General features: G+C 37.1%; 1 protein-coding gene across 1 annotated transcript; it reads left to right on the forward strand.

Annotated features, from left to right (window-relative positions):
- The first annotated feature begins 2,508 nt into the window (after positions 1–2,508).
- LOC145779289 (ubiquitin carboxyl-terminal hydrolase 39-like) lies at positions 2,509–22,088 on the forward strand. Its single transcript, XM_082590832.1, has 13 exons — positions 2,509–2,742; positions 10,861–11,027; positions 15,846–15,939; positions 16,961–17,098; positions 17,291–17,443; positions 17,817–17,920; positions 18,073–18,118; positions 18,500–18,653; positions 18,834–18,901; positions 19,372–19,560; positions 19,792–19,934; positions 20,040–20,175; positions 21,304–22,088. The coding sequence occupies exons 1-13, from the start codon at positions 2,713–2,715 to the stop codon at positions 21,457–21,459; spliced, it is 1,578 nt and encodes a 525-aa protein (XP_082446958.1). The 5' UTR covers positions 2,509–2,712; the 3' UTR covers positions 21,460–22,088.
- Positions 22,089–22,446: the final 358 nt, after the last annotated feature.

Raw genomic sequence — 22,446 nt, forward strand, 5'->3', positions numbered from 1 at the left:
GGTTTTAAGAATGCGCAAATAGATGTTTGATTTTGCTTCATGTTTAACCTTTCAATAATGAAATGACAACATCGCGCGGTGCCCCAATTTATACCCAGCAACATGTTTCAGTTTGTGAGAAAAGATTTGTTAAAAGCGATTGTTTCAGTACGTGTTTAGTTTGTATCGGTTATTTTATTGTTATGTTCATTGTTCATTATGATGTCATATTCATATTCCCTTACGCTGACCCGGAACTGAAGTTTGATTGTGACGTAACGAAAGTGAGACCATTCGGAGAAAATATCAAACATGGCTTTCTCTCACCAGGAATTGCCAGCGTGTGGCAGTTGCCGTAGCAACAACAATGCATTGAGTACCGCCTTTTTTTCAACGCAATGTTGTTGCGGATGCGGAAATGCTTTGTTCTGTCGGATACCTAGCGAGAGACATTGCGTAAAACAAGAAGTTGCGCTGCAGTTGGTTGGATAATTCAACGTTTAACAAAAACTGAAATAATTGTAACAAACACTTCATAAGTGTCATGAAAACAGGGTGGGCAAAACATATTTTGCCCACCCTCGTTTCACGGCCGGGCCCACCCTATTTCGACACCTATGACTAGAAGTACAAAATTCAGTCACGTCACTAACTTATACAAATCTTTGAATATTTTACAACGTGAAGATATTTACAAACTTGAAATTGCCAAACTTATGCATAAAGTTTCCAATAATTATCTACCACCTGTATTGCAAAATTGTTTTATAAAACTTGATAATATTCACTCGCACAACACTCGACAACTAAATAAAATGAAGTATTTTCTTCAACAAATAAACAAATCCGTGGCACCAGGGTTGGTTGATTTAAATCAAATGATTTAAATCAATCAAATGATTTAAATCAAATTAAATCAAATGATTTAAATCATTGATTTAAATCAAGCAAGAAAAATCAAAAAAATTAAATGATTTTTTATTTGATAAAATAAAAATAAATACATCAACAAACGTTTCACTGCTTAGTGCTTCTCTGTAATACAAAAGTTATATTTAAATACTTAAGGTTATAGGCTATGCATGTTTTTAAAGGCAACTTAGTTTACTTGGCAGTTCACAAACAGTGTTGTTCACTAAACATAGTTTTTGAGCGAGTTTTTTCCACTTTTGGTCTGGTTCAATCAGAAGTTCGAAATCGATTGGGCACTGCAAAAGCTGGCGAGTTGTATTTATATATAAACTTCTCAATGCAAAATAAACTGCAATTTTGTGTCATCCGAACTTTTATTGTTTTGGTATGGTACGTCGGTAACATATATTACACACTTAAACTTTCTTTGCAAAAAGTCTGGTTGTAGGCTATGCATCATATGAATCACTGACGCAGGCCAGTCACCGAGATTGACAGAGTAAAGTTTTCGATTGTTGAAGTCTTGTTGCATGGGAATTATTCCATGCATTAGATGCAGCTGAATGGAGATTGGAGAGCAAACCTTAACATGCGTTGCTCAAGTGCACACTCCGAGAGTCAAACCAGTGCCGCTTGATCTTGAAGTTTCTTTGTTGTAGAAGTCACGCGCTAACCAACTGAGCTATCGGGGCGGGGTAGAGGTGCTGCTTCCGACAGTACATTACGTGGGTGCAACCTAATTCGTACCATGAACAATTAGTACCGTCAGTTCGTAGCTTGAAAAGATCGAGAGAAAAAATTAAAAAAAGCCAAGTCACTGATCGCAGTTTCCGCAAACATTTTAAAAGGGTTAGGGTATCGGAGTATCAATTAGGTATCAGTATCCGCAAACAAACTGAAAAGAACGAGAGAAAAAATAGAAATTCGCTGATTGCAGTTATCGTTTTTCCGCAGTTTCCGCAAACATTTTAAAATTTCCGATAATGCACCTAAAGAGTTTGCCGAAGTCGCTGATCGCACTCGCAGTTTCCGCAAACATTTTAAAAGGGTTAGGGTTGATCGGAGTTTCCGCAAACATTTTAAAAGGGTTAGGGTGTTTCCGCAAACAAACTGAAAAGATGGAAAGAAAAAAAATAGAACAAAGCTGAAGTCGCTGATTGTAGTTTCTGTTTTTTCGCAGTTTCCGCAAACATTTTAAAATTTCTGGTAATGATCCTTGGAGTTTGCCGAAGTCGCTGATCGCAATTTCCGCAAACATTTTAAAAGGGTTAGGGACAGGGTTAAGGTTGATCGGAGTTTTTGCAAACATTTTGAAAGGGTTAAGGTTGATTGGAGTTTCTGCAAACATTTTAAAATTTCTGGTAATGATCCTAAGAGTTAAGTTTTTGTTTGCTTGCGGAAAATTTTAAAATGTTTGCGGAAACTGCAATCAGCGACTTCGGCTTTTGTAATTTTTTCTCGATCTCTTCAAGGTACGAACTGACGGTACGAATTGTTCATGGTATGAATTGGGTTGCATCCACATTACATGATCTACAATCCTTAGGTGCTGCTGAATAAAGAGTAGTCCTTAACATGCGTTCCTCAAGCACACACATTGAGAGTCGAACCAGTTACACTTGATCTTGAAGCTTCTTTGTTCATGATGCTACAATAAATCTTTGTTGTGACATTCATCATTGAAAATACGGTATAATATAACGGTATATACCATATATATATAGTATTTCAAAATTTAACTGCAGCAGTTTAGATTGTGTGGTCACTCAACCATTTTGTATTTAGTTTGTTATTAAAGCAGGCAATTTTTGTGCTACAAGTATGCTCAAAACAAAAAACCCAGAAAAACAGGTAACTGATTGAAGAAGTGATTTAGCAGCATTGTAGCCTACAATTTGCAAGTAATTCATTTACATGTTGTTTTACATATTGTGGTTTTCAATCCTTAATGTCTGTTGAAGTAGACAATTTTTCTCGCTGGTATATTTTAAAGTCCGGTAGCAAGTCTGCAATTTAGAAAATGAGATTTTTTTTCACAATGTAGCTGGTTTCTTTTCATACAAATAGCTTGGATATTAAAGATGATAATTTGAACCTGCTTAAGAGTAACAGTACCGTATCTATCAGAGTACGTCGCATTCCTGTATAAGTCGCACCCCAAAATTTGGCTCAAATATTGGTACAAATTTTTTTAGCAAATTTTATTGAAATGGATGGAAATATCAAGAGGTGTTCAACAGGGCTGTGTCATGAGCCCAGATCTCTTCAATTTGTACAGTGAACTCATCCTTAGAGAACTGGAAGATATTGATGAAGGAATTAATATAAATGGAAAACTTATAAATAACATTCGATATGCAGACGACACAGTCTTGCTTGCAATGTCACAATGTGGTTTGCAAATTTTACTAGATGCAGTTCAAACATCCAATGAAAAATATGGACTAAAAATAAACATTAACAAAACTAAAACTCTGGCAGTCTCGAAACGTCTTCCTAAACCAACAATTTGCGTATACTGCAATGATAACAAAATTGAACAGGTTCAAAAATTCAATTATTTGGGCTCAATACTGAATCCAAGCACCCGATGTGAAGAAGAAATTAGACGACGCATTGCATTATCAAAGTCGAGTTTCAACACCATGACAAAAATCTTTAAAGATCGAAAGCTCTCCAAAACTTTAAAAATTCGTTTGTTAAAATGCTTTGTTTGGTCAATTTTGATGTACAGATGTGAAACCTAGACGCTAACAACAAAAACCCGAAAAAAGCTTGAAGCTGCAGAAATGTGGTTTTACCGAAGAATTCTTAAAATTCCATGGACAGCTTTTCGAACCAACAGAGCAACAGAGAAACCAACAGAGAAACCAAAGAGAAACCAACAGAGAAGAATGCAGGAGGAATACCGAGAGAAGCAGAGAAAACTATATATGTGTTTCGTCGACTTAGAAAAGGCATTTGACAGAGTACCAAGGAAAGTGATGGAGTGGGCAATGAGGAAAAGAGGTATACCGGAGGTATTAGTGAGAGCTGTGATGTCTATGTATGAGGATGCAAGAACAAAAGTGAGAGTTGGATCAAATTATTCAAACGAGTTTTTTGTGAAGGTTGGTGTACACCAAGGATCAGTTTTGTCACCTCTGATATTTGCTATTGTGGTTGACGTTGTAACTGAAGGAGTGAGGGAGGGCTTATTGAGTGAAATTTTGTATGCAGACGACCTGGTCTTGACAAGTAATAGTATGGAGGGACTGGAGAGAAAGTTTGAGAAATGGAAAGAAGCATTTGAAACCAAGGGTATGAAGGTGAATCTTGAAAAAACAAAAGTGATGGTGAGTGGAGCAGAAGGAACAGTTGTTGAGAGCAAAGTAGATCCCTGTGGAATATGTGGCAAGAGAGTGATGAGAAATTCAATGCAATGCAAGGAATGTGGAAAGTGGGTACATGCAAGATGTGCTAATGTCAAGAGAGCCGCAACAAGATTGGCGAAGTGTTTTGTTTGTGGGAAGTGCAGTAAAGGAAGGAATGAAGTGGAAGGCCATGATGATGAGTTCTGCCATGGCATAGAAACAGTGACAGACTTCTGTTATCTGGGTGATCGGATTAATGGAAGTGGTGGATGTGAAGCAGCGGTGACAACAAGGGCAAGATTGGGCTGGGCAAAGTTCAGGGAATGTGGGGAAATGTTGTATGGCAGAAAATTCTCACTAAGGATGAAAGGGAAAGTATATCAGAGCTGTGTGCGGCCTGCAATGCTATATGGTAGCGAGACATGGATATTGAGAGAGAGTGAACTGGCAATCCTGAGAAGAACGGAAAGGTCAATGGTGAGAGCAATGTGTGGGGTGAAAACGAGAAGGGAAAAAAGGACTGAAGAATTGTTGGATATGCTAGAGATGAGAGAGACCATAGACCAACTGGCAAGGGCAAATGGAGTAAGATGGTATGGACATGTGATAAGGAGGGAGAAAGGAAGTTTTCTTAGAAAGGCACTAGATCTAAAGGTGGATGGGAAGAGGAAACGCGGTCGTCCAAGAAGAACGTGGAAACAACAAGTCAAGGATGAATTTAAAAAAGTCGGACTGAAGGAGGAAGATGCAAGGGACAGGGTGAAATGGAGAAAAGGGATTAAAACAATTGCTGCGCGGAAACAATCGGCCACCCCCACTAGTGGGGAACAAACCGACGATGGATTATGGTGATGATGATGAGAGCAGTTCTCCAACAGATGGGCCAGGAGCAGCAGATAATAAGATCTAATAGAAATGAGATCTATAGAATGCGATGCTCGCATTCCTCGCACGCAAAATACAAACGCTTAATAGCAGCACTAACGCGTGATCTGTAGCATTTGTTTGTCAGAAGTTCAGAACCTTGTGTATAAGTCGCACCCCAACCTTTTTGGGCAAGATTTGGTGCAAAATTTTGCGACTTATACACAGATGAATACGGTATATATATTTTAGTGTCTTGACAATCGGTTCTGCTTGTTGTTGCGATAAAATGGAGTGTTTGACTGTCATGGATGACAAGACCATCCGCTGAGTGTTCTTTATTTGTCTTATTGTAATATAGATAAATATTGTTTGTTTGTCGTATCCAGGCTTTCACCCGGTGGTTGAAAATTTAGATTAAGTGGACCGGAAGGCAAGGAAGCTGGTTTTTTTTTTTGGGGTCATTTTTCGGTCATTGACCGATTTTTTAGCAAAATGTCCGAAAAAAATATAGTCAATTCGGTCAAAATGTCCGAAAAAATGTATAGTCAATTGACTATATATGACCAAAAATGACTAAAAATGACCAAAATAAATAAAAAATGACCGAATTTTTTCAAGTTATTTTGGACAAATGACCGAAAAGTCTCAGCGAAAAAAAAAAAACCAGCAAGGAAGCCAATCTTCGTGTCCACCTTCAGGCATGCCTTAAAGTGTCCTGCCACAGACACAGCCGCATGCTCTTGAGCGGTGTCGAACCGGCGCCCTCTCGATTGCCGTTCCAGTGTTCTCACCACTCGGCTATGCAGCCGACATAGATAAATATTAACAATCTAGGTTGGTAAAAAACCTTGACCCCAGCAGGGTTGATCTCTAAGTGGTCAAAACTGGGTTTTGACCACTAAGCGGTTTAAACCTCGTTTTAACTGGTCAAAACTAGGTTTAAACCGGTCAAAACCCTGACCTGACTGGTCAAAACCCTGACCTGACTGGTCAAAACCCTGTTATGAGTTGCTTGATCGTGTTCGCCAGAAAATCACTGAAAATGTGAGGGAGATGGTAGAAGGTGAGGGAGGAGGGAGAAGGTGAGGGAGAAAGAAAAGATGAAATTGACTGGTGAATGAAGCATTTGAATATACTGGAGAGACTTGTTAATTCCAATTGTTCAATTGAGGTGTTCTACATAAAGTAGATAGGCATAAGGCATCACAACTTGTTCCTTTTCCGATAATCCTTTCTTGGCTTGACGTGTACTTTGCTTCAAAGAACGAATCATAAACTATCCTGTCTTTAATTTTTAAAGCATCTTAGATATGCATTCGCATTGTTTTCTTTTAACTGGATAAAATTTGATAGCAAATGTTTTTCATAAAAAAAAAAATTGTTGGAATAAATTCTTGTACTTCAGTTGGCTGTGCAAATTGTTCATCGTTCTACCAAGCATTTTTTGGTTCATCAGAAACTTATTTTTAGAATTTGAATTTTCTCAGTAATTAAAATAACCAACTGATTGAAATATCAAAAACAAACAGAGAAGTTGAATATTTTTTGTTCCAAATCCAGCACTTAGGTTATGTTGATCAAAACAAAATATAGTTGAACATCATTACTAATAACATGGAGGGTAATACTTTTAATTCAATTGAAAAGCAACTTGATTCATACACTAAAGGGGTTTTGACCAGCAATAGGTGGTCAAAACTGCCTGGTTTAAACCAGGTTTTAACCGTTTTTTACCGGGCAGTTTAAACCGCCCCGGTTTAAACCGATCAACCCTGGACCCCAGAAGTTAAAATAATAAAAAAATTTACTCCAAATTGAAGTATTCCTGTTCTTTTCACATTTTTGTGTGGAGTATTAAAAATTTACTTTATAGAACTACATTTTAATTGTTCTACTCCAGAAGGGAATTGTGCCACGGAATGGCTCGTTTCGGCTAGTTTGATTCGGCTAGTCTGATTTGGCTAGTCCAATTCGGCTAGTTCCCTATTCGGCTACAGTTTTGAATTGCAATATATTTTGTATTTTATTTCACAATATCGTTTCTTTTGCATTCCGACAAACAAAAATAAATTGAAATGAAGTTTAGCGCAAAATGTTTGAACTATTAAATTGAAATGTTTGCTCACATAAAATCGACATGTAGTGTTTAAAGATAAAATACTTTGCGAAAGAGATTTAGATCATTAAAACGAACTTAAAGAACGCCGAAAGCGAAAAACTGCCTACGTTGCTCTTGCCCGCAAGACAGCAGTTGATTGCACGGCTTTCTCTGGAACGTGAATTACTGCTGAGATGCGCACGCTCACAGCCACACACTGCTTATCTTCCCGTGCAACTTCAAAGGAGCAACTTCAAAGTCAAAACGCGTGGTAGTGAAAAAGTGAATGCGAGGTTGAATGTTTATTCTCATTTCACGAGATATCCAAACGTCCTTTCAATTTTTTTTGACTTCAAGCATGAAATCGATTTTAGCAAGCTTTATTGAGTTGAAACTACGACACAACAAACAATTACGTGAATACAGCTTAAAGAAAAAAATGCATTTTTCAGAACTGTCATCTGTGTTTTGCTTCAATAAGCACTGTATTGATATAGTGCAAATATATACATTATACATCTCATACACTCATCAATATACACTTATCTATATACACTTATCTATATACACTCCTGCACTACCGTAGCCACTACCACTACCGTAGTATAGGTCGATCTCGTGTATAAGTCGAACACCTACTTTTGAGCTGAAATCGGCGATATTTCCTTCTCCCGTGTATAAGTCGAATAGCTTAATACCGACACTATCATTCAATGGTTCATTTATTGGCATTAACATATGGTGAGGAAATTTCAAAGCAGAGCGTAGAGTAACTTACGCTGCTGGAATAGTCACGTAACTATTCACGGTAATATTAAATAAACCAGCTAAATTAGACACGATATTTTCTACAAGGTCTTCCCGCTGTGAGATCAATTATGATTCCACAGAACGCATTGTTTTGTTCGCAATGTTGTGAAAATTAAATCGAAAACCGATAAAAGAAAAGGTGTTTAATGGTCTTGGTTGCAGATATTGCTTGCATTAACGACATCTTTTACCGCTATTATCACCTAGCCATCCTGACATCATTGTTTTATGCAGCCGCTAAGGTTTGACATCGACTTCAACGATCGTGGAATGTTACGTAATAAGAACGATTCTATCCTACACGCAAAAATAAAATTAAAATTGATCTCTTAAAACAGCTCTTCCTGCTGTTTTGTCTGATAAGCTTTGCATATGGCTCAACAAGTGCATAAAGTTTAGAATTGACAAGAAATCATTCAATTTAAAAATTAAGTTTGAATCGTTGTAAATAAACGTATTCAAAACTTTTACTTCGGCCGATAACATTTCACACTCTGTAATCTACAGTACGTCGACGATGATTTTGCCGCAGCAAAAATGCGTTCATTTTGAAAACTGCCGAGCTGGTGACAACAGCTTGTCCCGTGTATAAGTTGAACTTGTTTTTTTTTGAGGTGAAAATCACTTGCGAACATCTCAACCTATACTCGAGTATCCGTTGTTAACGCTTTGAAGGTAAGTAATTAGCAAAACGAGGTTAATAAAACTGAAAGCGTTTTTCAACTCTGCTTGAGATCATGATTTTTTTGTGTTTTATTTCGATAGCTTCACTGTCTTGATCATTGTTATCCACTCGCAGGAAAAGGAAATGAATCGGCTTGTTTTCCAACTGTTCCAATTATGAGCTAACAATATCAAATTTTTTACGACTAGGCGTACTGCATGCGCAAAACTAATCGTTTCAAGCAGCGGTCTTAATAAATTCGGTTTGCGACCTAGGTGTCAATATAAACAAGACAGAAAGCTTAATTAAAGACTATTTTAATTGAGTAAAATAGCGTTATGGTTATGATGTCATCACCTTTTTCGCCCCCCAAAGTTTTTTGAAAAATCGGCGCCCATGTATCCTACGTCACCGTCTGTATGCAAACTTAGAATATATTAGAATCCTCAACTATTACAAAATTCCAAATCCAACGACGCCTTCTGTTTATTTAGAGCAGGCCTTAAAACTCGTGTTTTTTTCAGACAGCCTTCGTGGCCTACCGAGAGCTCCTTCTCGGCGGCCAAATCTGCATGCTTGGAGGCCAAAATACAATAACGATAGCACAAGTAAATATCATTAAACTTGCAACAATGTTAAAATGATCACTTAGTGAACTTGTTGAAGTCTGGGTGACGTCCTGCAATAGAATCGTTGTACCACGCATTAAATGCTTTATTGGGATTGTAATCCGGTATTGCGGGACCATCTAACGACCCTAAATTGTTTTCACTGCTTACATTTCAGTAAATTGTTTCAACTGCATACCGCCTTTCATAAAACCTGACCATTTATTCCGTTATGATGTCACCATTGAGGGTGTGAAGTCACTAACCCACAGCGTTCTCAACTATGAAGACACGTGTTTTACCCACGGATGTCAACTAACCTAGTTCTCCTTTTTAACAACAATTCAATGTCCGACAACATTAAATCGATATAAAAACGACAATATTGCCAGCCGATGTAAATTAGCACTTCGGATTACCACTTCGTTATTGAAACATCAGGATTTGCAAACAAGACTTACAGCGCTGGTGATCGCAGCTGGATATATTCAATACAACAGTAGTGACTATGATGCGCTGACCAAATTCTGCGTCACTCTTTGATGCTACATATTTTCGACATTTAATCCACGATCATTCTATTGCAAAATTAAATAATTGGCTAGAAGAAACCATCGGCCAAACTTGGCCGACGGAGGAGGTAGCACATGTGGTGTGATGGCCGCCGGCTGCTTTAAGGCTTGTAGAGAATGTTGTATTTTATTCCACAGTATTGTTTCTTTTATGGTTGAAATTATCGAAGCTTTAGATGAGTGGGGTTTAGACCTAACCATTGAGATCTTAAAACTAAAAAGCAAATTAAATTTATTTTTGAACTATTAATATTTGCTCAGATAAAATTGGCATGTATGCTGCGTCGCCGTCTGCATGCAAACTTAGAATATATTAGAATCCTCAACTATTACAAAATTCTAAATCCAACGACGCCTTCTGTTTATTTAGAGAATGTTGTATTTTGTTCCACAATATTGTTTCTTTTATAGTTGAAATTATCGAAGCTTTAGATGAGTGGGGTTTAGACCTAACCACTGAGATCTTAAAACTAAAAAAGCAAATTAAATTTATTTTTGAACTATTAATGTTTGCTCAGATAAAATTGACATGTATCCTGCGTCGCCGTCTGCATGCAAACTTAGAATATATTAGAATCCTCAACTATTACAAAATTCTAAATCCAACGACGCCTTCTGTTTATTTAGAGAATTTTGTATTTTATTCCACAATATCGTTTTTTTTAGTTGAAGCTATCAAAGCTTTAGATGAGTGGGGTTTAGACCTAACCACTAAGATCTTAAATCATATTTATGACACCGGAAACGTCCCTAGTGATATGGTACCTATCATGTCGATTTTATGTGAGCAAACATTTCAATTTAATAGTTCAAACATTTTGCGCTAAATTTCATTTCAATTTATTTTTCTTTGTTGGAATGCAAAAGAAACGACATTGTGAAATAAAATACAAAATACAATTCAAAACTGTAGCCGAATCGGACTAGCCGAATAGTAGCAGACCCACTGTGCCATACTATGCCAACAGCAGAAGATATAAAACGTTTTCTTTATTAGGGTGTGAAGAGAAAGCATGTTGAAGATGAAGACGATGCTTTAATAAAAAAATCTGCACTTGGAGATCTTGGTGAGGAATATGCTTCTGGAGATGATGAGTACTCTTATGACGATGGACCTCAACAAGATCGCAGTCGGACTTGTCCATACTTGGATACAATTAACAGGTTCTGTATTCATAAATAGAATCTATTTAAAATTCAAGAAATATATAAAGAAAACAGAATACAGTACTGCACTGCTAACCACTAGGTTTCATGAAAACATTTAAAACAGCTGAAGTGTTTTCATAAAACCTTGGTTGTCAGAGCAAGGTCCGGCAATCACCAGCATATTGAGCTATGTGTTTCACTAACGGTATTGGCACATTGTAGGTTGTAGCTTTCATACTGGTTGTGAGATTTGTATATTCATTCTATATGAGTATACAAATTATATAATATATACAAATGAAGAGCCCATTTCCAAAACCACTTACATCCACTTTCAGTGATTTTGAGAAAACCACGAAAAACGTTTATGACAGTTTAGCTTGGTAAATGTAACGCGCTTTTGATTTCTGATGATGTATAACTACCTACTGAATTGAGACATGACGTTTGCCCAGATCTAAGGAATATTGGATTGCAGGGCTGCAACTAGAGAGAAAACTAACAATTATTTGTAGAAGTGGATATATCACAGTTAGATTGTTAGAATATTAGCTTAGTGTAAATTGACAGCGCAATAATCCAATTCTGTGTCGTGCAAACCGACCTTTTTCATTCTATCTGCGCTTGCTACTCACTATCAAAAAAAGTTTCTCGCGCTTTCGAAAGTAGGCAGCAAATTGTTTGCTCTCCAGGCCCACATTTTAAAAAGTAGTCCACACAAGCTTAGGGCCTGGATACACGTCAAGTTTGACAAGATTGTAAAGAAAATTTAATTGCCGTCTTTTTGATACCAAAATTATAAAATTGGTTTAAGAATGTGTGAAGTTGTGACCATACAAAGATTACAAATCAGACTAGCCTAAAGCCAGCTGCAGTTTCGTTTTGTGGGTTAATAAGGTTGCATCCTGAGTAGGGATGCCCAAAGTAGAATTTCGAATCCTTAAGATTCGAATCCATCAAGAATCAAATCTAAAAACCGCTTTTTTATCGGGTAATTGCATTCGGAAATAATACGGTAAAAGGAAACAAAATTATAAAAAAAAATTTTGAAAAAATGCTCCGCCTTCCGCAAAACGCCTGCAAGTCACGTGCGTTGTACAGACGTACGTGCCAATTCGTTTCTGCATGTGATTAACAGAGGTCCCTTACGTGTGTGTGTGCGCGTGTGGTGTTTTCAGAGAACAAAAGCAAGAAGAAGAAAACGATTGAACTTGAGAATGAGAACTTGTTAAAATGATGGCTTTGTAAAGCTTCTTTTTCATGCCGTTGTAAGCGTAAAGCTGAGCTGGTTTCCCGCACTTCAAGTTTTGCTACCCTGAAAAGTCAGCCATTTTGTTTTTATGACATCATATTGCGTGAATAAATGACGGTCTGTAAATATTTTGTATTGCGCTTAAAGGGGGCTGTCATGCCGACGAGACAGCCCCCCTAGTTGCACCCTTGTTGAATTGCTTAAAATCGCCTTTTTATAAAATTAGAAGTGTGGATATAAGTGGTTTTGGAAATAAACTGGAGAATAAAAATTACCAGAATGAAAGAAACCAACTCGTTTATTCACCAAACCAACGAAAGTAATCCACAAACCATACGAAATCAAAAAACAAAGAGTTTTTCGTAATAAAAATGTCACATTTGTGATCTTCTACCACCTATCTTCATTGAAATTCGATGGCATCATCACAGTCACTCCCATTTGCTTCACTTCGAGTTGTTTCACATACAGCCTGGTAAAAACCCACTACTGGAGTTTCCCATTCTGCCTCATTGCCTGCAAAAGCTGAAGAACATCTCGCTTTTTCATCACTTTGACGTGGTTTGTTGGAGGAAGTTCTTCCACTCAGCCTCATTTCTTTTTTTTTTGGGGGAGGGGGCTTTCCAAGTTGACCACCATTTAAATCATCGAATTCAAGAACTTGCAAGCTACATTTGATCTTGATACTTTTGGGAGAACTTTTTACTAAAAGTAAAACAACTTTTCTTTTCAAACACTTTTTTGCATTGTTGTGTGTTATTTTGAAGTCAATCTTGACAACATTAAATAGACGAGCTGAAATTGCCAAAGCACAATCCGACTTTTGCCACATGACGTTTGGCGACGAAGGCAACTTGCGCATTCACGTAAACAGTGCAAAACCGGCAGTTTCTTGACAAAATTGTAATGCTTTTTTAAACAATATGAGGATTAGACGGCTCGCCGCTCTCTGTCTCAGAGAGTACGAGAGTACGCCTGCTTCCGCATAATCGACCCCTGTGTTCATTTACATGTCCTCTGGCTCTGTCGTAGCCAGGGTTGTCGGTATTTTACTCGACCCAAAAAAACCCGGGTGGGTTTTTTTGAAAAAAAACACTTAAAAAAAACCAAAAAAACCCATAAAAAACCCAGAGCATCATATTTGTCCAGTTTTTATTAGAAAATTTAAAAAAATGAACAAAAACACTACAAGGCACTTAAAACAAACTTTAAATTAGGACTTAACCCTATATGGACAGATTTATCGTTTAATGAAAAAAAAATTTTTTTTTCTATTTTTTGAAAATATTTTAGTCCAGTCAAAACATGTTGTATTTAAAAATTTTTTTTTTTCGAGTACTTTAATTTTTTTTCAAACGTAGCAAATCTGTTACGTCAGGCACATTCGCACTACCTACAGAATTTTGAAACGTAGCAGATCTGTAACGTCAGGCGCTCTAGCAACAACAGAGCGGATAATGCCAAACAATGCATTCATTTTGCACCTATGAAAATAAAACTTTATTGATTACAAATCTAACAAAACAAAAGTTTTGAGGTCAAAAAAACAGTTGCATGATGGACGAAGTCAACAGATTTGTTACGTTTGAACTTAGGATGACTGTAGCATATATAAACATCATTTATGAAATATTTTGTTATCAACTACTCCAACAGACGTATTTTCAAATAAAACAAAAAATCCAACGCACCTGGGTGTTCTGAAAATCCAAAACTTTATGAGAGAACATCTAGGCTAAGCTGCTGTTGCTATGAACCTGACTCAAAGAACTTTGTGTTCGAAAAAATCAGTGAAGCGAGACCGCAGTGTTTCCAAAATGAAATAGCACTATAGTCAGATGCCATAGAATCAAATTCTTCAAAATTAAAACTTATGAATGCTTTTACAGTAAAATAAACTGCGATAATTTGAAACGTAACAGATCTGTCACAAATGTCCATATAGGGATGTGATTATGAAGTAAATTTCCAAGAATAACCTGAAAACGCAGTGGATATTGTACAGTACACAAAAATCAAGTAATGCCACTTTGTGTATGTATACTACATTGATTGATTGAATTTTTATCCTCGGACTGGGAAAGCTTCAATGCAGAGCTTAATCCTGGCAGTTTTGCAAACTTGTAGAGGCTTTGAATCACTGACACAGGCCCGGTCACCGAGATTGACAGAGTGAAGTTTCCGACTGTTGAAATCTTGTTGCCGGGGAACTATTCCATCCATTAGATGTCGCTGAATGGAGAGCAGTCCCTAACGTGCGTTGCTTAAGCGCACACCCCGAGAGTTGAACCAGCGCCGCTTGATCTTGAAGCTTCTTCGTTCCAGAAGTGACGCGCTAACCAATTGAGCTATCGGGCGGACATTAAAACTCATTCATGCAAGAAGGCCTTATAGTTAAACTGGTGAAAGTACTACTCTACTGTAGTCTGTATATATGATGTGAAATACAATTTAGGAGGCTATTTACCAATTACAGATTCTGGATTCTAACGCATGGCTGTTTCAGAGCATTTGCCTAAATGGCCAATGGCCACGCAATCGCTCAATTGCTCATCCATTACTATATATAATATATATATAAATGATAAAAAATATTTAAACATGATGGCATAAATGCTCCTTGCCTTCAAATCTAAAGCAAATGATGCAATAATGTGATTTCTACCACGGTAGCATCAACTTGGTATAGAAATCAGTGGATGATGCAACATCCAACTTGATCTTGAAATTAATGGATGATGCAACATTCAAGCAACAACAGCCCTAGTGCATTATTTTATTGAGTTATGCAAGCATGTACTGTGAGTGAAAGGCACTTCATTCGTAAAATGTAGTTTTGAGGTGAAATAAGCATGAATCCACCTTTTTTTGCATCTTTTTAAAAAAAAAACAATAAAACCCAAAAAAACCCGGGCGGGTTGGGCTTTTTTAAAAAAACCCGAGTTTTTCTCAACCCTGGTCGTAGCAGATATTGAATGTCACTGATTATACTTTTGGAGAATACAATTTACGAAATTAGATATACCGGTGTACTCATTGAAAAGTTTGTTGGGATGTTACCTTTTATTGGTCATGAATATTGAACATTATTATAAACTATAATCTGGTTACAATAGTTTGCATTTTCCAGTGTCAAAAACAACAAAACGTCAACCTATAACTAATACATGCTAATACTTTTGGTAGATGTATTCTATGACATGGTGTTTATCTTTTTTGTCAGTAAAAATCTCGGTTAAGTTTACACTTTACAGTTAAAAACGATTGTACCCACCAAACCATGCACTGTGGTGCCATAGTTGCCAAATGCACTGTGAAACATATCTTCGGAGTACGGTATGTATAATTTTTTCAGGAAATAATGGAAAGTCATGGCATGGTTTATAACTTCAATTGTTATTTTAATTGTGGTTTGATGACAATAATGTCTATTCGACCGAAGTTTCACAATAAATTATTTTTTCGTTTTATCACTTTGTTGTGATTTATATTCTTCATGATGTTGGATTGCAAACGTTTCACCATTCATCACTAATGAGATCCAAAATTTAATTGATTGAAAATTGCTTTTTGTTTTATAGAAGCCTTTTGGACTTTGATTTTGAAAAACTATGCTCTGTGTCGTTATCACACTTGAATGTTTATGCTTGTCTGGTGTGCGGAAAATATTTTCAGGTATCGTATATTTATTGTGTTTGTGCCAATAATTTGACATTGCATAGCCTAGCTTTTAGATTTGTACATTTCATTGCAAATTTAGATGTTATTAAATTAATAGCAAAGTGAAATAAAACATAGTAACTTTAGCGGGTTTAGCATACTTTATTTTCACACAAAATATAACATAATTAAAATAAAATAAACTCAAACGTTTTCGACACGTACGTGTGTCCTCATCAGGAATTAAATCTGCAATACATAAAATGAAAAATCGTAAGATAAATTTGACTATGCACTGTCACTGTAACGACACTCTGGACTGAAAGCACAAACTGAACAAATAATACGAGAATGATTGCGAGTAAATTATGCGGTGGGAAACAGATCACATGAGGTGTAGACTACAGGCATTGGACAAAACAATTAGAACACACACAAAAGGAACGATAAGCCACAGGCGAATAACTGCCGGTTGAGAGATGGATTGTTACGTTTGATTATTAAGGCTTCCATTATCTTAGTCTGAAAATCAGATCTGCCTCGAGAGATGATTTTAAATTGGTCGATTGAGACATTGTCAGTGCACGTTTCACAAGAGGCGATGTGCTCTTTAATTGCACTTTTCGTTGTTAGGTTTGGGTTTAAGTGCTCACCGGCCCTTGTCAACTTATACAATTTATACAGGCTTGACGTAGCCAACTTATACAACTTATACCTTTGTCAACTTATACGTTATATATACAATTTAATTCCTGATGAGGACACACGTACGTGTCGAAAACGTTTGAGTTTATTTTATTTTAATTATGTTATATTTTGTGTGAAATAAAGTATGCTAAACCTGCTAAAGTTACTATGTTTTATTTCTCTATGGTTCAACAAAGCAAACTCTCTACCAAAGCTTTAATAGCAAAGTAAAACAAAAAATTGTATTATTATAAACTATGTATTAGGTTTGTGTTATACTTGATGTTACTGTGGCAACTATTTGATGTTTGTATATATATCATATGTTATTAAACGTCCATGTTTTTAGGGCCGAGGACGAAAATCGTATGCTTACACACATAGTGTTGAAGTGAATCACCATGTCTTTCTCAATCTTTATTCCTTGAAGTTTTACTGCCTCCCGGATAATTATCAGATCATTGATTCATCACTAGAAGATATTACCGTATGCTAATTTGACAATTTGATTTTTTTTGTATCAAATAATAACATTCATTTTTTTAGTTTTGTGACATGCAATTTTATGTATTTGTCTCTGTATTTTTTCTTGTTGTGTTTTAGCCTTTTGTGCTGTGAGATAATATCATGATTTAGTGGAACCAGATGCTCTAAATGGATTTGTTTTGCATTCCATCAGTACGTCCTCAATCCTACGTTCACGAAACAGCTGATTGCACAGTTTGCTATAGAATCAAAACTGTCTCGAGCATATGATGGGACAACATATCTTCCTGGAATAGTCGGCCTGAACAATATCAAAGCCAATGATTACTGTAACGTCGTGCTGCAGGTGAGGTATATTCACGATTCGGAAAACGACGTCTTTTTTTTAATTCCTCGAACAAGCATAGGCCTAATTATATCTCCTTGATTTGGTGGCAAATAAAATCGATGGTACACTTTGTACAGGGACTTACCAATGTGGAACATTAAGAACGTTTCAAAGTAGGCTACAAATTTATTGTCTTGTCTAGATTTAAAAATGTGCTCCCGCGATGGTGGCTGATAGACGGACCAGGGTCGCGGACAGTGTTCTGCTGCATGCATACTTGTTGCGTTTCAAGTTTCTTAGACGTTACCAGAAATAGTAGAGATTTTGCTGTTAGCAGCTGCACTGGTGAACTGCTTTGCAATTTTGCATCAAATAAATGTTTTATTTCAAGGCGCTGTCTCACGTCCCCCCACTGCGCAACTACTTTCTACGCGAAGAGAACTATTCTCACTTAAAACGACCGCCCGGTGACATCATGGTGCTTTTATCACAAAGGTTTGTGACGTACGATTTTTTGCATTTTGATGCAGGATATTTCTATTAAAATTTTCTCGATTGGCAGATATACAGGACATAGCTTTAAACGCTACGTACTTAAGCATTTTACTAAGCACAGCATACAACAACGTTGTCATTATCGTGTTTAGATTCGGAGAATTGATACGAAAACTCTGGAATCCCCGTAATTTCAAGGTACGCTGTTTTAAAATTTTGTTGCACTAGCGGTTTTTTCTCCTTGCCTAAGATATGTTGTTTCTTGGTTAAATATTTCACTGTCAATGAAAGGTAACTTTTAGCGGATACTGTTAACTTGCTCTTGTAGCACAATAATTTAAACACTCCTGTAGCAGTGTAGCAGCTCAAAATTGATATTTTTGATAATCAGTTTATTGCTTGTGTTTTTTTCCAAACACCTTCCTATTTTATGATAATTATGTTGAATGAGGTCTATCACCGTGAACTACATTAGCCATTTTTATGTACTTTTTTTACTTTCACACATGAAATACTTTAAGTTTTGTAGATTTTATCGAGATCCGCCACACAGAGTTGATTATATTTCCCTTGCACCAGGCTCATGTTTCACCTCACGAGATGCTGCAGAGTATCGTGCTGTGCTCAAGGAAGCGATTTCAAATCACGAAACAGGGGGATCCTCACGACTTGCTAGGGTGGTTTCTAAACTCGCTTCATATCTCTCTGAATGGGACAAAGAAGATGAACAGCAGTAAGTTTGTAGGGGACCAGTTATCACAATAACTTCTTTTTTTTTTTGAAAAATCTGCATCGGTTGTCGTATTTATTTTTTTGTGGTAAGGTTGCTTGTAGTGCCAGAAGCGTCGCGCGCTTTAAATTAATCAATCGCAATGTTGGCAAGGCGTATATATAACATTTTTTTTCTATTCAGGCATCGTGACGAAGACTTTTCAAGGAGAAATGAAGATATTTTCGAGAAAAATCCCGAATCCCGAGTTGGTGAGTATTGACGGATCATTTGTGTTCACAACTATTGAAACCCTGACGCGTATTGTGTTCATTCAAGCAAATATACTGTAAACTTATGTTTCATTTTTATCAAATTTCTGTCCCTTAGAATTTGTTTGCGTTCTTCTGACTGACCGCGCAATGAGCGCGGTAATATCTTAATCATTCTTCTTTTATGTTTAATTTGTTACCTTTTGTTGAATTGAAATTACCTTTTTCTTTGGCTGCTTAGTGCTTGATTGGAAGGCCCTCTAGGTCACTTCGCAGCCTACCGTTGCAGTATCCACACATTCTACGTGATCGTTTATTTTATATGACTTTGCTTTTTGAATGTGTGTTATTTATACTTGCAACAAAATAAACATCAATCTAATCTATTAGTAAACCTTAATTTCAATACGAAATTTCATTGCATAAGCATTAAAGCAATAATCAACTTACCTATTGTGGTGTATTCACAGTCCGATGAACAAAAAAAGAAGCTGCTTGAAACGGAGGCATACCAAGAGAAGATGGTGAGGTCACCTTTTCTCTATCTGACTTTAGACCTTCCCTCTGCACCTCTCTATAAAGATGAAATGGAACATAATATCATTCCGCAAATTCCCTTGAGTATTCTTCTTGCCAAGTTCAATGGAATGACAGAAAAGGCAAGTAGTCTTGTGAAAGCCTATGAAACTTTTTTGGTGCAGTTTGGTTTTTTTTTTCTGTCAATGATAGTCGGTGTAATCAATACAAAACCCTAAAGTCCTGAAATAATAGAAGCTACAGAGTGTTCAAAAATAAGACAAAAGTGGAATTGCTGTCGTTGATGCGTACACGAACACTGCTGAATTCCACTTGGATGTAGTTTGCTTAGAAGTTTTTTTTTATCGATACAGGAATACAAAGGAAAACGTGACTCTACAATGAAGCGATTTGAAATCACGCGATTACCACCTTATCTCATCTTCTACATTAAGCGCTTTACCAAGAATCTGTTCTTCACTGAGAAGAATCCGACCATTGTCAATTTTCCCGTCAAGTAAGTAATTATCACAAACGGCGTCTTAAATTGTTCGAGAAATTAACTACCCAGGCATCAAATCAATTGTTTAGCTATCTGGGTAATTGTCAATTTCTGCGTTAGAAACATCGATTTGGAAGAACTTATCGCTGCTGACGCCGAAGTGCCAAACACGTGCTATGACTTGGTGGCTAACATTGTGCATGACGGCGACCCGAACGAAGGGAAAGGTTCCTACAGAGTTCACATCTTGCACCAGGTGAATCCACCATACTTTGTATTGTTGTAGGTTTGGATTACTGTTGTAAATACCATTGTGGGTCGAGATCCCCCAGATTAAATTAATCAGTTTTTTTGTTGTTGCTTGCTCTCATTTGCTTACATTGTTTTATAATATTACAACATTTGAAACTTATTATTAACTTGTTCTGCAGTAATTTTGATCTAAAGCTCTGGATAGGAAAAAACCACCTTCATGTTGACTATGCAATTAGTTCCACGAGCCAGTGCCGGTCTTGGGGTATTTCGGGCCCTGTGCGGAATATGCTTTGCGGGTCCCAATGGCAATGATCCAATTCAGTAGCGTAGACTAGGTATTTTGAAAGAGGAGGGGTGTGGTTTGACAGTCGGCGGGTGAAACCAAGTGGCGGGGGTTTGGGGGGCCCCCAAAAAATTTTGAAAAATTACTTCGAATTTGGGGCATTCTGAGAGCATGTTCAACAAATATTTGGGTATAAATATTACTGTAAAATGTTGCTGTCCGGTGGCATATCAAAAGGATAAAATCATATGCTTTCATAAGCATTTTTCGGAAATAAAGCTATGTCTCTATGTTGAGTCTGGATGCAACCTATTTCGTTCCTTGAAAAATTCGTACCCCGATTTCGTACTCTAAAATCGGAGTAACAAAATCAAATTTCGACCTATTTCGTCCCCTGAAAAGATCGAGAGAAATTTTGAAATGTTTGCGGCAATTCCGATCAGCGACTTCGGCTCTGTTGTTTTTTTCTCGATCTTTTCAGGGTACGAAATGTTTAGGGGACAAAATAGGTTGCACCCGTTGAGTCTCTATGCTTTCATCATCATCATCATCAGCTTTCTTGTTGCTAATTCCTTTGTTGAATTTTTCTATTGGAAATGACAAAATTACTTCATTTTCTGAGTAAATTGCGGGCCCCCTAATTTGCGGGCCCTGTGCGATCGCACGGTTTGCACACCCCAAAGACCGGCACTGCCACGAGCATACATAAAGTTTTTATTGGTTAGTTAATAGTTATCCCACCAGTTTGGGATGCTAACTTATTCAAGCATCTGTAACTTAACCGCTCTTTCTATTTGCTGTCATATCAGTTAATTGAAATACTTATATGTCATGAATATATCTCAGGGATCGAATCTATGGTATGAAATGCAAGATCTGCATGTATCGGATGTACTTCCCCAGATGATCACTCTATCTGAAGCGTACATTCAGATATGGGCTTTAAAAACCGACAAGCCAAAGAGTGAAGGAAATGGGCGCGTCACCTCCATGGAAACTTAAACGTCAGTAGAAAGTCGCTGGACAACTTGCTAGACTGGGTGGAGCACTATGCAGGCAGCACATAAACCACTTTCAATTCTACCGTTGAATTGTATCAATGTTTATTGAAATGTTAGGCCATGAGAAAAGTTAGCATGCTTTAACTCTACATGTACTGTATGACGTGTTAGCGTTTTTGTGGTCACCGTCACTTTGACATAAAACGTGACTCAAGGTAAGTTTGGGTGTGTTTGGTGACGCATTGACTTCCGCACTTTTATGTCTGTTGTTCGATTCTATCAAACGGCGGGTAGTCAATTAACTTACTAGGATTGCTAGATCAATTAACATGAACTTGTCTTAAACTCACGTTGGTTTGTGCTCACTACGGCAAACATGCCAATAAATTTTTTTTATATCCATACATTTGTTTTCAGTAGGCTATAGAAAAGATTGCTTAGAAATCCCTTAGTTTAGCCTACACTTTCCTGCTGAGAATTACTTTTTAGGAGAAGCGCTATGATTTCGTCTTATTTAGCCTACATATAAAGGTCGATAATTCTGTATGTTAACAAGGTAAAAGAACTTGATTTGTGATTTAAATAAAGTTTGAAGTAGCCTTGCCAAATCCATAATCCAGACAAATGACGGTAGAACAATAACCTAACGTCCTAAAGTGTAGCGAGCGCACAGGGGCGTAGCTAAGACAAAATTTCAGGGAGAGCAAATAAGTACAGTATTTATTGCACTTGTCCGCTATGATGTTGTAACAGAGGGTATGTGTGTTTGACATATTTAGGGCAATTTCCGCTCCTGCGACAGCATAAGGTTGCTTCATTGGCGCAGTAAGAACACTTTGGCCCGCGAAAAAACTAGTTCCGCTCGAGTAGGCCTACATCGCATTGTGTTAATGTAGGGCCTTGTAGGCTAATGATTTAGGCATTTTGTCGACAGCAGTGGCCGAGTGGTTAGCGTGTTGGGCCCGCAGTCGAGAGCCTGCATGTTCGA

Source organism: Aplidium turbinatum, chromosome 11 (assembly GCF_918807975.1).
Source record: "Aplidium turbinatum chromosome 11, kaAplTurb1.1, whole genome shotgun sequence".
Lineage (NCBI taxonomy): Eukaryota > Metazoa > Chordata > Ascidiacea > Aplousobranchia > Polyclinidae > Aplidium > Aplidium turbinatum.